General features: G+C 41.8%; 1 protein-coding gene across 1 annotated transcript in view; it reads right to left on the bottom strand.

Annotated features, from left to right (window-relative positions):
• LOC122447296 (phospholipid-transporting ATPase IB-like) overlaps window positions 1–14757 on the bottom strand; it is an 81932-nt gene extending 67175 nt beyond the window's left edge. Inside the window, exons 1-2 of the mRNA XM_043477803.1 lie at window positions 14750–14757; window positions 2103–2246 (exon numbers count right to left, since the gene is read on the bottom strand). Of these exons, the coding sequence (XP_043333738.1) occupies window positions 2103–2246; window positions 14750–14757 (152 nt within the window). The remainder of the gene's footprint in view (window positions 1–2102; window positions 2247–14749) is intronic.
• Window positions 14758–15363: the final 606 nt, after the last annotated feature.

Here is a 15363-nt window from a genome sequence, read left to right as displayed (position 1 = left end):
AAGCAAATAAACCTCTAATAATCAAAGGAATAAAAACAAATAGAGGCTTTTGCTTCTTACACCGACAACTGAGTGACTGAGCAGTCCCGGCATTATTAGCAAGGACATGAGGAAACATGAGCTCTCAAACTGATGATGTAGGTGTAAACTGGCATCATCTCTGGTGAAGGTTATTTAACATGTATAAAAGTATAGACAGTATGTCTTTTGGTCTAGGATAATGTCTCAGTCTATTTGAACTGCTGTAACAAACATACATAAACTGGGTGCTTTATAAACAACCAACATTTATTTCTCACAGTTCCGGAGACTGGGGGTCTGAGATCATGGCACCAGTAAATTCAGTGTCTGGTGAGTATCCACTTCACCACTGACATTCTCAGTGTAACCTCACATTGTGGAAGGGGCAAGGCAGCTCTCTGGGGCCCTTTTATAAGGTCACAAGTCCACTAATGAGGACTCTGCCCAAATGACCCCATCATTTCCCAAGGGCTCCACCTACTAAAACATCACATTGGAGGGCTAGGATTTCAACATATAAACTTCGGGGGAATTCAGACCATGACAGAGAGATGATAGGTAGATATGAATGGTTTAAAAATTTTAGCTCTATAAATCCAAAAATATAAAGGATCAAATTCTTCAAATATTTTTGTAAAATCTATTGAAGTATGGTTAATTTTTAAAAATGTGTTCTGGGTACCTCGCTTATCTTTCATACTTTCTTTTCATATACTCCTTATATTCTTTATTATGTTTGGATTTGCTGGATATTATGCATGTTATTTTACCAAACTTTTGGAGTTTTGAGATAGGAAATTTAATATTTCTTCTTTTAATTCATCCTCATTGAATTTGAAGAATTCCTTAGGTAGGATGTTTTTGAAAGACTCATGGACTAAATAGAATTAATAATTAGCAATCCAAAATTGTTCTTCAAGTTCATTACATTTAATAACTTTTAAGACTATTGATACACAAAATAATTTTATAAATATTAAAGCCAGAGCCAAATTTAAAAGAGGTTAAGTTTCTTCATCACATGCCTTTTAAAAAGCAGATGTTTTATTCTCCCTTCATTTAGGACGTAGTCCTCCAAAGACCCAGTATTACGGTAGTGGGTATACAATTCTGTTTTCCACCAGGTGTGGCCTTAGGTTTGAGTTCCCTTCTCCCCCTGAGCACGAAATCTGAAGCCCTAAGTCACCAGAACTGGGCAGGTGTCCTCCAAAACCAGCCACATCTGCAACCTTGACCTCTTTGGGTTCCTGCTTTGCCTTCATTTTTGGCTTCAGTGATATCCTCTTTCTCTTGCCGAGTCAATGATGCACATTTTTAAGCTCTTTGGTTAGTTAGTTAATAGTGAAAAAGCTTACTGACTACTGACCTCATGTATCCAACCTCTGGCCTTAGAGCATGGTTTTAAAAAAATAAAGAATATATATGTGTGTGTGTATATACGTATGTACACATATATATGTGTGTGTGTGCATATGTGTGTTAGTTGCTCAGTCATGTCCAACTCTTTGCAACCCCATGGACTATAGACCACCAGGTTCCTCTGTCCAGGAAGCCTCCAGAATACTGGAGTGGGTAGCCATTTCCTTCTCCAGTGGATCTTCCTGACCCAGGGATAGAACACAGGTCTCCCGCATTGCAGGTGGATTCTTTACCATCTGAACCACCAGGGAAGTTATAAACATATATATGAAAAAAGTCCCTTTTAGGCTTTCATCTAAACTGCCTCTGCAGAGTTTCAGTACTCAGCTCAGTGAATTCCTCAGGAAGCAGAACTCTTCCTAGCTAATACTCATTCCCCAGTGGGTGATGGTGGGTGGCTCCCCTGGCGAGGGCTTTGCCCCGCTCCCTTGCAGGTGGTTTTGCTAGAGCACTCTCAGACTGTGAATGGGGACAAGTCAGAGCAGAGAGCGACTTCAAGAAGCCTCGAAGAGGAGGTGAAGACAAATCCTGTTCTCTGCAGTGAGTTCCTCCAGGTTCAAGAACACTGCTCTAGCCTGGAGCATCCATACAAAGTGTTGTTTATTGGGAAGACCACAGCCTCCTCGTTCCTCCTTCCTCTCCTACCTCCACAGTCTTCTCACCTGATGGAGTTTTTGCAGAAAGTGTTCCTAAGGGGTTCATTGAGGTAAATGGTGCGGGCCTGTGGCACATCTGCTCCTTGCAGAGATTGCCTCAAGCCCATCTTTTCCTCCACGTCCAACAGCCCCCAGAGATGCGAACAGGTCCTGTGGCAAGAAGGCACCAAGACGTTACATGGAAACTCAGGTGAAGGCAGGCTCCAGGGAGGACAGCGGGTACTCTGTGTATGTGTATCTGTGTGTGTGTGGAGGGGTTACACACAGCTTCTCTTGAGTCCCCTGGGGAGGACAGCGTTCTTTGCTCCCAGGGATCATGACCTGGGCCAAGAGAGGTAGAGCAGCCTTCCCCTGCTGCCCTGCATAGAGGGGACAGCCGGACTGCTTCACAACTCACATACCCCACCTCTCCCCAGCCCCAGAGGCTCTGGGTGGGCACAGGGCCCAAGAAACGGGTGAGGAACCATGAATTAGGACCCAAAGGCTGGACCCAGAATGAGGAGGAGGAAAGAGACTGAAGAAAGGGAAGCAGAGGGGAGGATGGGATGGGGACCCCCCCTGAAGAGTGTCTTAGCTAAGGAGCAATGGCTCCCAGATCAGAAACCTGAACCCTGACCAAGATGACCTTCATCTAAACTAAAGTCCAAACAGTTGTCTTTCTGCCTGCAGGTCCTTGAAGTAACTTTTCTTTTTTCTAAAGTATTCTCTTTAGATAACCTGTAATTGTAACTAAACTTACTCTATGCCCTTTGAAATGTATGTAAATCTCAAAAGCCCTTTATCAGCTTTAAGATTCAGGGAATCTTTCTCAAGGACCTGGGATATCTCTGAAATGCAATCATCCAGGACCATAGACTCCTGACTTCGGCTGAGGCACTGCTCAAAGCTGGAAAACTCCCTCCTGTTATGAAAGGGGAGAAGCTGTACTTTTCCTTTGGGTAAAATGAATGTTCAAACCCTGGATTGTCCACGATCCCCCTCTTCCCCACCTCAGCTCTTAAAAATCCCTCTCCAGTCCTTTGTGTCAGCTGAGTTGAGCTCTGTCTCCCTTCTTTCTGCAAGAGTCTTGAATAGTCTTCCTTGTCTATGTAGCTTTCCTACTCGGACATCTAACTCAAGAAGGAAGAAGGTTTTTGACCAAAGGGCCAAAGGTAGCTTTGTTTGTGGTGAGGAGAGGCCAGCCTGGGGAGGGGCTCTGCCCTGCAGGCCATCCACACTGAGAAAATAACTCTGTATGTGTCCAAACACCCACATTGCCCAGATTTGTCAAAATTCTTTCAGCTCAGGGTTAAAGTAGATGTTCAGATTCTCTGGGTCAGGGATTCGACCATCATAATTATAGCTTAGTCCAGGTATTTCTCTTCCCATATTTCACTAACAAAGTATCCATGAGTGAGGGGAAGATACAAAAGAAACACAATAAAAGAGGTGAATGACAGCTAAGCTGCTGCTGATGAATGTAAACAAAGCTCTGGGTCTTCACCCAACCAGAGACCTGTGTCATCAGGGCTACCTCGTAAAGCCTGCTGACCTGCAACCTAAGGGAAGGTTGCCAGTGGCCGACTGTTCCCACTGGGAAGGGCCAAGCCTAAGACAAAGCCCCTGTGCACCCATAAGGTGCCTCCTTCCTCAGCAGGTACCTGGTCAGGAGAGTGGGCCAGGAAACTGAGCAGTGGTAGAAAGTGATCCAGCACAGGATCCATGCAAAGTTATGCAGCCTTTTGCCCAAAATATGACAAAGTAGGAGGAACAAAAGACAAAGGGAATTGTTGTTTGCATATCAAAAGAATTAAGTAACAAAACACATAGAAAATGCATTTACTTTAAAAGAAGTTAAATTAGCCATGATGAAACAAGAGCTCAAAAAAAATCACTTTTTAAAGTGATAATAGAGACTTTCCTGGTGGTACAGTGGTTAAGACTTCACCTACCAATGCAAGGGGTGAGGGTTCGATTCCTGGTATGGGAGCTAAGATCCCACAGTGCCTTCTGGCCAAAAAACCAAACCATAAAACGGAAGAAATATTGTAATAAATTCAACACAGACTTTAATAATGGTTCACATTAAAAAAAAATCTTTAAAAAGTAAAGTGATAATAAAACTTCAGAAGAATTTTAAACTGACCTGAAAGAGCTCAGGGAAGAAATGAAAGAGAAAAATACCTTAAGAAAATGAAAAGCTACATTGAAGCAACTCAAATAATAGCTGAAAAGAGGGGGTATGCTGCACATACTACAGAAAACTAAGCAAGATGAAATTTGAAAGAGCACAGAGGATAAAGAACTGGAGAAAAATTATAAATTTAAGACAAAGTATATCGAATGTGTGTATATTTGTTGTCCTTGAGAAAGAAAACAAAAAACAAAAAAATTAGCTAAGCAGTTGCTGATGCAAATAAAAAATTACAAATAAAAATATCCAAAGCCATGGTAGAATAAGCTTGTCATTAAAGACTTTTCTTTAAGGGGCATGACATGATTAAGGAAAATCTGATACAAAACAACCAATGCCCAATGCCAAGACACTTCCTGACAAAGTTTGTTGGACTTTAAGAATAATGAAAAACAGATCATTATTCTTTTTTTAAAAAAATCATTATTTCATTTCAATCAAAAGCTAGATTATTCAATGCACTTATTTGGCTGCATGGGGTCTTGGTTGCAGTACTGGGGAACCTCCTTGTGTCTTGTGTTGTGCAGGCTCCAGACCACCAGGGCTCAGTTGTTATAGCAGACAGGTTTAGTTGCCTTGGCATGCGGGATCTTAGTTCTAAGAATAGGGATCAAACCCATATCCTTGCATTGCAAGGTGGATTCTTAACCACTGGACCACCAGGGAAGTCCCCTAAAACCAATTTAATCACCTACAAAATTTGGAAGGAAAGGGAATACTGGAGCCACACTTATACTCTACCACTGAAACATTCAAGCCAGAGACAGAAGATTGAATATCCCACCAAGAAATGAATGAAAAACTTTGGTAATCAAGACTAGTAGGAAGCAGTGATTTATTTAGACACAAAAGTAAGGCTTTAGATAATGGTGGGCAATCTTATTGTGACCAAACTCTCTACGGAAACATTTTAAAATGCTTAAAAAAAAAAAAAAAAAGCCAAAATTTTAAAGTTTTTTTTAATGCATTGAATAGTCAAGATAAAAGCTATTATTGGGCAAAAAATCAGTCAAAAGCAAAAAATCCAGAGAAATAGATGAAAAAAATCAAAAAGCACTTTTTCCCAGAAGAAATTTGCAAAGTCCTACTAAAGTTAATTATAGAGAAATAGAGGGTATATAAGTCAAGGCTCAGGTCCTGAAAGGCTTAGGGAATTTGAAAGAACCCTATGGTCACACAGATTCATCTCCTGAGGAAGGAGAGAGAAAAAGGGAAGAGGGAAAGAGGAGGAAGGGAGGGAGCGAGGGAGGGAGGAAGGAAGGAAAGAGACAGAGAACACATCCTGGAAGGCTACAACTTCTGGTGGGCTGGCTGTCTAGCAAAATAATCCAAAATGGAATCACCAGAGTTGAAAGAAACGTCAAGCTTTATCTAAAAGGGTTCAACACTGGTAGTGCTAGAGGTGACTGAAACAAATAGTCCACTCCAAAGAAAAATACCTTCATCCTAAGCCTCATAAAATCCCCACAAATTACTCATTGAGGATAAGGAGTAATATACAGCCAAAAAAGAAAGCAAAGCATCATAAATAATCAGCATTATGAATAAAAGATGGCAGAAATTGCCCACTAAAGATTTCAAATGCTTGAGTTAGAAGGTACAGATTTCTTTAGAAAGAAAATAACCATATAAAAAAAAGCACAAGCTTTAACATACCTATATGGAGAGAAACTATGAGAAGTAACCCGACAAGTGTGAAAAAGAATCAGACAAAACCTCTATAAATGAGGGAAGTCATAGTCAAACTTAAAAATTTAGTGGACAAATTTGGCAGCAGATAGGCTGCTGCTGAAAGTGAAAATAACAAGATGAAATAGAGATCTGAGAAATTATGAAAAATACAGCTTGGGGAAGGGAATAGATGGAATATACATAAAGAAATTCAAGTAAATAAAGTAAAATGATCTAACAAAAATTTAATTGGAGTCTCACAGGGAAAAGAGAGGAGAAAAAAAAATGGAGCGGAGGCAATATGTGAAGAACCAATGGCTATGACTCTTCCATAAAAGCAAGAAAACCAACAAGTCTTTATAAGATAAATAAAAACAAAATCATACTTACACATGTAGTAAATACAGAAAACAAAAGTCAAAGAAAAAATCTTAAAGTTAGCCACAGAAAAATAAGAGGGGAAGCAGGAACTCTTCCCAAAATATTCTATGAAGCCACATTATAGTCATATCAAAACCAAAGTCATTATAAGAAAAAAATGGTACAAAATACTTTATAAACATGGACACAAAAATCTTTAGCAAAGTATTTAAAATCTACCACTATGCAAAATGATTACACATCATAACTTTTGTAGGTGGAATTGTGTTTCCCCACCAAAGGAAACATTAATATATTGACATCCTGACCTTGGAGTAGTACCTCAATGTGATCATATTTGGAAATAAATTGTCTAGATCTGTTTGGGCCACTATAACAGAATACCACAGATAGGGTAGCTTATAAACAACAGAAATCTGTTTCTCACAATTTTGGAAGCTGAGAAGTTCAAGATCAAGACACCAGTGTGATCACGTTCTGGTAAGGACCATCCACCTGATTCATCCACACAGCGCATTCTGTGTTCTCACCTGGAAGAGGGTCTATGGTGCCTCTGGACCCTCCTTTATGAGGCAATAATCCCACTGATGAGAACTCCACTTTCATGCCTAAGCTCCTTCGGAAGGCCCCACCTACAAATACCATCACCTTTGGGGGTTAGGATTTCAACATATGAATGGTGGGGAGGCAGGACACAAACTTGAAAACCATAGCATAAGTTGTTCGCAGATTTAACTAAGTTAAGATGATGTCATTAGGATGAACCCGAATCCAATGTAACTAGTGTCCTTATAAAAGAGAGACATTTGGGCTCAGAGACAGACATACAAATAAGGGGAAGATGGGCAGAGACGGCGAATGTCACGTGAAGATGGAAGTAAAGAATGGAATTCTGTTGACACAGGCCAGAAACGGAAAGAACAAAGAATGATCCTTCCCTACAGGCTTCACATCGAGCATGGGCTGATGACACCGTGATTTCAGACTTCTATCCTCAAGAAACATGAGACAGTAAATCTCTGCTGTCCTAAATCAGCCATTTTGTGGTACTTTCCTGTGTCAGGAAACTAATGATGACCATGTGGGGACTGGTTCAAAATTGGGAAAGGAGTACATCAAGGCTCTATATTGTTACCCTGCTTACTTAACTTACATGCAGAGTACATCATGCGAAATGCTGGGGTGGATGAAGCACAAGCTGGAATCAAGATTGCTGGAGAAATATCAATAACCTCAGATATGCAGATGACACCACCCTTATGGCAGGAAAGCAAAGAGGAGCTAAAGAGCCTCTTAATGGTGAAAGAGTCAAGTGAAAAAGCTGGCTTAAAACCCAACATTCAAAAAACTAAGATCATGGCATCTGGTCACATCACTTTATGGCAAATAGATGGGGAAACAACAAAAACAGTGAAAGACATTATTTTCTTGGATTCCAAAATCACTGCAGATGGTGACTACAGCCATGAAATTAAAAGATGCTTGCTCCTTGGAAGAAAACCTATGACATACCTAGACAGCATATTAAAAAGCAGAGACATTACTTTGCCAACAAAGGTCCAAATAGTCAAAGCTTTGGTTTTTCCAGTAGTTATGTATAGATGTGAGAGTTGGACCATAAAGAAGGCTGAGCACTGAAGAACTGATGCTTTTGAACTGTGGTGTTGGAGAAGACTCTTTCGTCCAAGAGTATACCTTTCATCCCTTGGACTGCAAGGAGATCAAACCAGTCAATCCTAAAGGAAATCAGTCCTGAATTGGAAGGGCTCATGTTGAAGCTGAAACTCCAATACTTTGGGTACTGATGAGAAGAACTGACTCATTGGAAAAGACCCTGATGCTGGGAAAGACTGAAGACAGGAGGAGAAGGGGATGACAGAGGATGAGATGGTTGGATGTCATCACTGACTCAATGGACATGAGTTTGAGCAAGCTCCAGAAGATGGTGATGGACAGGCAAGCCTGGCATGCTGCAGTCCGTGGGGTCGCAAAGCATCGGGCATGCCTGAGTGACTGAACAACATGTGGGGTTAGGGTTAGGTTGAATGAAGCAAGGTTGAATCATTTGAAACCAAAATAATGAAACTTGTCGAAAGACTGAAAAGCATGGTAATGATGTCAGTAGATATAGAAGAACTATTTGACAAAATTAACATTAATCAATAAAATCTCTCAGCAAACCAAGAAAAGAAGGAAATTTCCTCAACCTGACAAAGGATTTCTATGAAAAACCTGCAGCAAATATCATACTTAATTGCCAAAGACTGAATGCTTTCTCTGTAAGACTGGAAACAATACGAGGCTGTCCTTTCTCACAGTGTCTATGCAGTGTTGTAGTGGAGGCTTTAGTCCGTCCTGCCTGGCCGCAGGTGCCCCTGGATGAGGCCGCCCCGCGTGCCCCGACCGGTCTTATAATCAATGGATAAAGTGGGGAAAATGTGGAATAACTTCAAGTACAGGTGTCAGAATCTCTTCGGTCACGAGGGAGGAAGCCGTAGTGAAAATGTGGATATGAACTCCAACAGATGTTTGTCAAAGAGAAAAACATCAGTTTAGGAGACTCAGCTCCCCAGCAGCAAAGCAGTCCCTTGAGAGAAAATGTTGCCTTACAACTAGGGTTAAGCCCTTCAAAGAATTCTTCAAGGAGAAACCAAAACTGTGCCACTGAAAAGAGGACTTTCCCTTTTAGCCTGCAGTACATCTGCCATGCAGTCATCTGTAGATGCACGACATATGATGGAATTGATGGGCTCCCTTTACCATCGATGTTACAGGATTTTTTAAAAGAGTATCATTATAAACAGAAGGTCAGAGTTCGCTGGCTAGAACGAGAACCAGTCAAAGCAAAGTAAACCCTCCTGTCCCCCAAGGGCATTAACTAGATCTGCTTTTATGTGCACCAGGCAGTATACCTATAGCAAGCACACATATCAGTGTTAGGTCTTTCAGTCAGTATGTAAGCTTAGTGTTAGTATCTGTCAGGGGCAATCTGCTGTTACTTTTACTCAGTAAATTGGTGCCTATTGAGACAAGAAGGGGTAGAGCTACAGGTATTCAGGAAGGCTGCAAAGACATTCTGCCGATTTAGCTGGCAGTTTGGTTTTTAATGGCTGTAGTAACTGAGTGAAGCAACTCTGGGGCATTTGCTATGAAGAATTCTATTTCTTACTGAAGAACAAATTATTAATATTGAATGAGTATTTCAACGGTATGACTAATGTTTGAAATTATTATTTTTTCTAAGAATTTTTCTATAACCTTCCAAAAGTAGTGATGTTTATAGTTACTATAAGTCAAGTTTGGAAGTCCAAAAAAATAAAGATTGCCTTCCTTTTAGAAAAAAGAAAATGCAATTTTCTGGCCACAAGGGCATAGTGCAGTTCATGTAAGTGTTGATATAGTTTATAGTCAGTCTCCTTTTCTCTTCTGCAAAAGGTACTGGTAAGTAAACCAGGTTTTCTAAGTAGTAGTTCTTAAAATTTCAGACATATAAAAAGTTGTAATAGAATTTTATTTAAGGCCTTACGTATTCATTTTTTTATGAGTGCTTTAACTTAAAACGCATTGGAAATAGCTGCTGCAAGGTAGGCCTGCGTGTGATTTTTTTAAGTTGACATGTGCAGTCGAGTTGCTGGTTGGTTAAAGTTGGGTCTTTTTCTATGCCCATGATGAGTTTGTGAACCATGAAGAAAGTGAGACGAGACCATACCCAGACAAGTCAGATGATACTAACTACAGTGGTTGCTGGTCATTGAGATTATTGTTAAACTGTAACTCATAATTTGGATGGCAGTATTTATCTCTTTGTTGTAAACTCTTATAGCTGAATTGCTTAAGTACAAGTTATAGAATTTCAGTGCACTTAATTTTTAATGGAAAATCTGAAACCTAAATTGCTGATTTAAAAGGTACTGTACAACCATTGTATCTGTAAATAACTTTACTTAGCTCCTTTTTGTCACTTAGAATAGTATGCAGTACTACTTGAGTGAACTATTTTGGACGTAATATCAAGTTCTAGTGTTTGCTTCTTAGTATTGAACCGAATTTACAGTCTGTCTTAGACATTTTGCACTAAAGTAGTCAAATCCGTTCTCGTGTCTTTCTGTTAATGTGCTCTGTACCACTGGTGAGTGCTTCCTAGTTTCCTTACCTGCTGCTACAGAAAGTTATTTTACATCCCAATGGCTATCGCCAAGGCCAAAAAAAGGAAAGCTATATTTGTATGTAACACTAACCCTTGGACTGCTAATGTATGTTTCTGCTTGTTGTGCCTTGTTACAGCTGCTTTTTTGTGCTAATAAAGTATGTTTGGTGTTCTCCTTGTAAAAAAAAAAAAGACTCACTGGGACTTCCCTGGAGGTCCAGTGATTACAGCCCTATGCTTCCACTGCAGCGGGCAAGGGTTCAATCCCTGATCATGGAACTAAGATCCCACATGCCACTCAGCGCAGTTTAAAAAAAAAAAGACTTGCCAAGACTATGTAAACACTTCTTTACATGTGACAACTACTCATGGGACATGATACAGTAAGTGCCCCCACAGGATTCATGAGTTAGCTGACCAGTTTATTCTCCCAAGTAAAATGAGATTTTTAAAAACTGTATAATATGAAAGGGCACTTCAAGACAATGCTGAAGACATAAAATTTCTTGTGTTGAACTAATACCCTGTTTTTCTAAGTTACCTTGTATCAGCAAAATAATTTTAATATACATTTTCGGCAGAGGAACAAGTAAACAAATTTTCATTTCTAATTAGGTATGTGTGAGTCTGATAGTTTTTACAGGATGTAAGAAGCTAGAGAATACATGGAAAAAATTATAAAACATATAACTGCCATATCATCTTACTTTTGATTATTCTTGACATTACAGAGATGATATTCCATCCATACAGATTTATATTATATATTAGGTAACCTCCTCTGCTCTGTTAAACTACCCTATGTCCTAGGGGAGAACTGGAGAGAGAGAAACCAGAGCACAAGGGTACCTGAAAGTTCTCACTCAGTCAACAGATACTTATTGAGCACCTGGAACGTGAGAGCCACTGGCTTAGACTTGACCACAGGTGATAAACATGACCGCTTCAGTGGAGCTTCCGGCCTGAGGTGGGAGGAGAGCTTCTCAGGACACTTCCAGGAGCCTCTTAGCCGAGCAGCTCCCTGCGACTCACCAGCAGACAGTCTGGACTTTGCCAATCTTTCATTCTTGTCCCTGCTGGCTTCCAGCGCCAATCACATGTCTGGATAGTAACCCCTGAGCATAGGTTACAAGGGATGAGAAACCTATCTGATGGATAGGTTACAATCCATGAGAAAGGATGAGAAAGAAAGGGTCCTGAACTCTATGGTCCCCCCACCACCACGGTTCTAGAGCACTGCCCACAAAAAGACCCAAAATCTTGAAATAAATACATTAAAATGCATCCACCTTACATTTCATTAAGGAAATATATCATAATAAGTAGTAAAAAATCATAGGTATATTCATCAAGCTGTTAATATTTTATAAAGTGCCAAAAAAAAGACACCTTCACACTTTAACTATAGGTGCATTGACTACTAGAAACAGTCAAAATCAGTGATTGTATAGAAGTAATAGCACAGGTTTTCTGACGCATATAAAATTGTATGACTGAAATAACTAAAGAAACAGAAGCACATCCTAAGTGCTGAGTGTCCAGAGTGCTATCAAGTCCCCCAAGCTTTGGTGGGTGAACAAGTGCTGAGGGGCTGTCGAGCCTTCTGCACCAAGCTGGCAGCTCACAGCACCTCCCAAAGCAGGACAGACACCTTCCTCCTCTCCACAATAATGGTGATACAAGGTTATCTTGTGGGATAGGCTTTGCCAAGGGCTCAGGACTAATAAGGGCATCCCTGGTGGCTCAGATGGTAAAGAATCTGCCTGCAATGCAGGTAGACCCAGGGTCGATCCCCGGGTTGGGAAGACCTGCCCCTCCCCGCCCCCTGCAGAGGAGAGAATGGCTACCTACTCGTCTTCTTTCCTGGAGAATTCCAGTCCACAGGGTCGCAAAGTCAGATACAACAGAGCAAATAGCACTTTCACTCATAAAGGGAAATTAGAGCAGAGCGAGGAACAACTTGAAACTCATTTGTAGAAATGTGGACCGACCTAGAGACTCAGACAGTGTGAAGTAAGTCAGGAAGAGAAAAACAAGCATCGTATATTAACATATGTATATATAAAATCTAGAAAATGGTACTGATGAACCTATTGCAGGGCAGGAAGAGAGGTGCAGATGTAGAGAAGAGACTTGCGGACAGAGAGGGGAAAGAAGAGGATGGGACAAGCTGAGAGAGTAGCACTGACATAGACACACTACCGTGTAAAACAGCTCGTGGGAAGCTGCTGTCTAGCCCAGGGAGCTCAGCTCGGGGCTACGTGATGACCCAGAGGAATGGGATGGTGGGCAGGAAGGAGGCTCGAGAGGAAGGGCATGTGTGTAAACATACAGCTGATTCACATTGCCGTAGAGCAGAAACTAACACAACATTGCAAAGCAATCACTCACCAATTTAAAACACACACACCCAGATGCTTGAATGGTGCTCTATCCACAGCTTCGCCCCAGGTCTGCCTTGAATGTCTCTCTTCTTAGCCCTGACCTGGAGCACCACTATTGAGAAGCCTTATCTCCCCAAGAGGGGGTGGGGGGGGTCATTGAGTCCTGTCCTTTATCCTCAAGTTCTGGACCCTGGACCCTTTTCTGGACCTGCTAGGGAGAAAAAAAAAAAAAGAAAGAAACACAAATAAACAAGAGTAAGTTACTAGTTCAGCAGAGTTCAGCCCAAGGCATAGGAGACAGCAGCAGCCAACTGTCTATTCTCACACTATTTTGTCTCCCCCAGATTCTATGGAAATAACTGAAAACCAGCTTCCCTCATAGCTCAGTTGATAAACAGTCTGCCTGCAATGCAGGAGACCCCAGTTCAATTCCTGGTCGGGAAGATCCCCTGGAGAAAGGATAGGCTACCCACTCCAGTATTCTGGCCTGGAGAATTCCATGGGGTTGCAAAGAGTTGTATACGACTAAGCAACTTTCACAACCAGATGAGAACAAACAAAGGCCACTTATTCTGAACTTGCTTCTAGAGAGGAGTAAGCCAGCATCATTGGCATTTTTGCTGAGACTGAAAGGCAGGCAGAGGAGTGGAAAAGCTTCATAGTAGAAAAATGAGAAGGCTTCAGGGGCACCCTGACTGGAGGCTACTGGCACTGAGAAGCTGCAGATGTGTGTGAGAAGCAGGGCTTCATACGTGGTTGGTTATGCATGTATGTTTGACTTTCTCTAGTTGGTCCTAAATTGGGAGTGGAGATGAAAATTAGAAAAGCTGTCAGGAATCAAGTCCTGGTTGTGTGGGGGCAATTGTTATAGAGGTTATTGTTTGTTTTCCTGGAAGATTACTAGAGATGAAGGTCTGACTTCCTCAAAGTCTGATTTGTAGCTAGCAGACTGACTTCCTGGGCTGGTTACTGTGCATAATACGTTGATTTCTGGGCTTGTTGCTGCAGACTATGGTGGGAGTTCTGTCTTTACATATGGGTCTGGCCATGTCTGTTTGCATATCTAATCTCTCAGTTCAAAACTTCACCCTGGCTCCTAGGGGCCTGTGGTGTCAAGGACAGAATCTTTAACAATATATATGACCCTTCACCAACTGGCCCCTTATCTGGTTTTCTCTCCTGTCACTTCATCTTTTCACATGAGTATTGTCGACTAAAAAAATGTACAACGTGAGAGCTGGTTTTATCCAGGGCAATATGAGAACTGCAGCCTGGGAAACAGCACCTCAGATAACTCTGAGAAACTGTTCCAAAGACATAGGGGGAAAAGACAGTATATATGTGATTTTGGTAAAAGGGGGAGTACATGCAACCAAGCACATATTTTTTCTGTAGAAAGTCTCTGCAGGTCTCGTGAAGCTTCTGATAGTCACGAGAAACAGTCGTCATCGTGAAGGATTTTAGTGCTTTCCTAGATATGAGATGATACAAAGAATTGGACTCACAAAATGAGCTCCTGAGAATATCTAACTATCTAAAGACATTTCCTGCCAGCTTCCTGGAACACAGAGCTCCTCATTCCTGCTCTCCACCCTGAGCTCCTTCAGAGGGTGTTGGAGGTCAGCAACTGCCATGGCACATGAGTTAATCCTTGCAGAGGCAGAAGAGAAGCACCCATGGCAGATGCCAGTCTGTGGTGGACAGAATTCAAAAGCTGGACCCATCAGCATCCCTGGGGCACGCAGAGCCCCTCCACACCCCACGCCCCTCCAAGCACATGCCGCCTTGTCTAATGCTGGCCCCCCTCGGCGAACTCCTGCTCAGACGTCCCCTCCGCCCTGTGGCCCTCCCTCCCCTCTGGCCATCCTGTATGGCCCTCTCCTATGTGGCACCTTACCTCGACATACTAGTGTTCCCAGTGGGGGATTTTTCTCCAGGCCAGACCTTGGCTTCCTCAAGGGCAGGAATCGTGCCTTACGATTTGTTTCTGCATCTAGCAAGCATCAGAAGGAGCTCAATAAATCCCTGTGGAATTAATGAACAAACAAGCACAACTAGTACTGATATGGACCTTGTACTGCTCACAAGAGGGAGCGATCACATCAGTGCTGGGAATCTCTGTAAAGCTGTCTGCTGCAGAGGGACAGAAGACTTTGATAGCTCTTTTGCCCCCTCCCCCAAAAAAGTTATTTATTTCTGTCCTACCCTTCCTGTCCCTCTTGACTCCTAGGCAAACTGGGAGTGCACATACACTTTTAGTTTCTTCCTGTAGTCACAAAAGAGTTTTCCCACTGCCAGGCACCAGGCTCTTCGAGAATTAGAATATCGGTTGGAGTGACGTCAGTGCTCCAAGTGCTAGGACAAGGCTGGCTTCCGATTCCCTGTAATCACCTCAACCGAGGAAGTTTTGTGTCCCTGGATGAGTCTTAAAAGGGAATGTTTCATGTGCATGCATGATAAGTTGCTTCAGTTATGTCTGACTCTTTGCAACCCCATGATCAATAGCCCACC

Source organism: Cervus canadensis, chromosome 9, assembly GCF_019320065.1.
Source record: "Cervus canadensis isolate Bull #8, Minnesota chromosome 9, ASM1932006v1, whole genome shotgun sequence".
Classification (NCBI taxonomy): domain Eukaryota; kingdom Metazoa; phylum Chordata; class Mammalia; order Artiodactyla; family Cervidae; genus Cervus; species Cervus canadensis.
The sequence above is the reverse complement of the archived record's forward strand: the minus strand, read 5'-3'. Positions and strand labels throughout refer to the sequence as shown.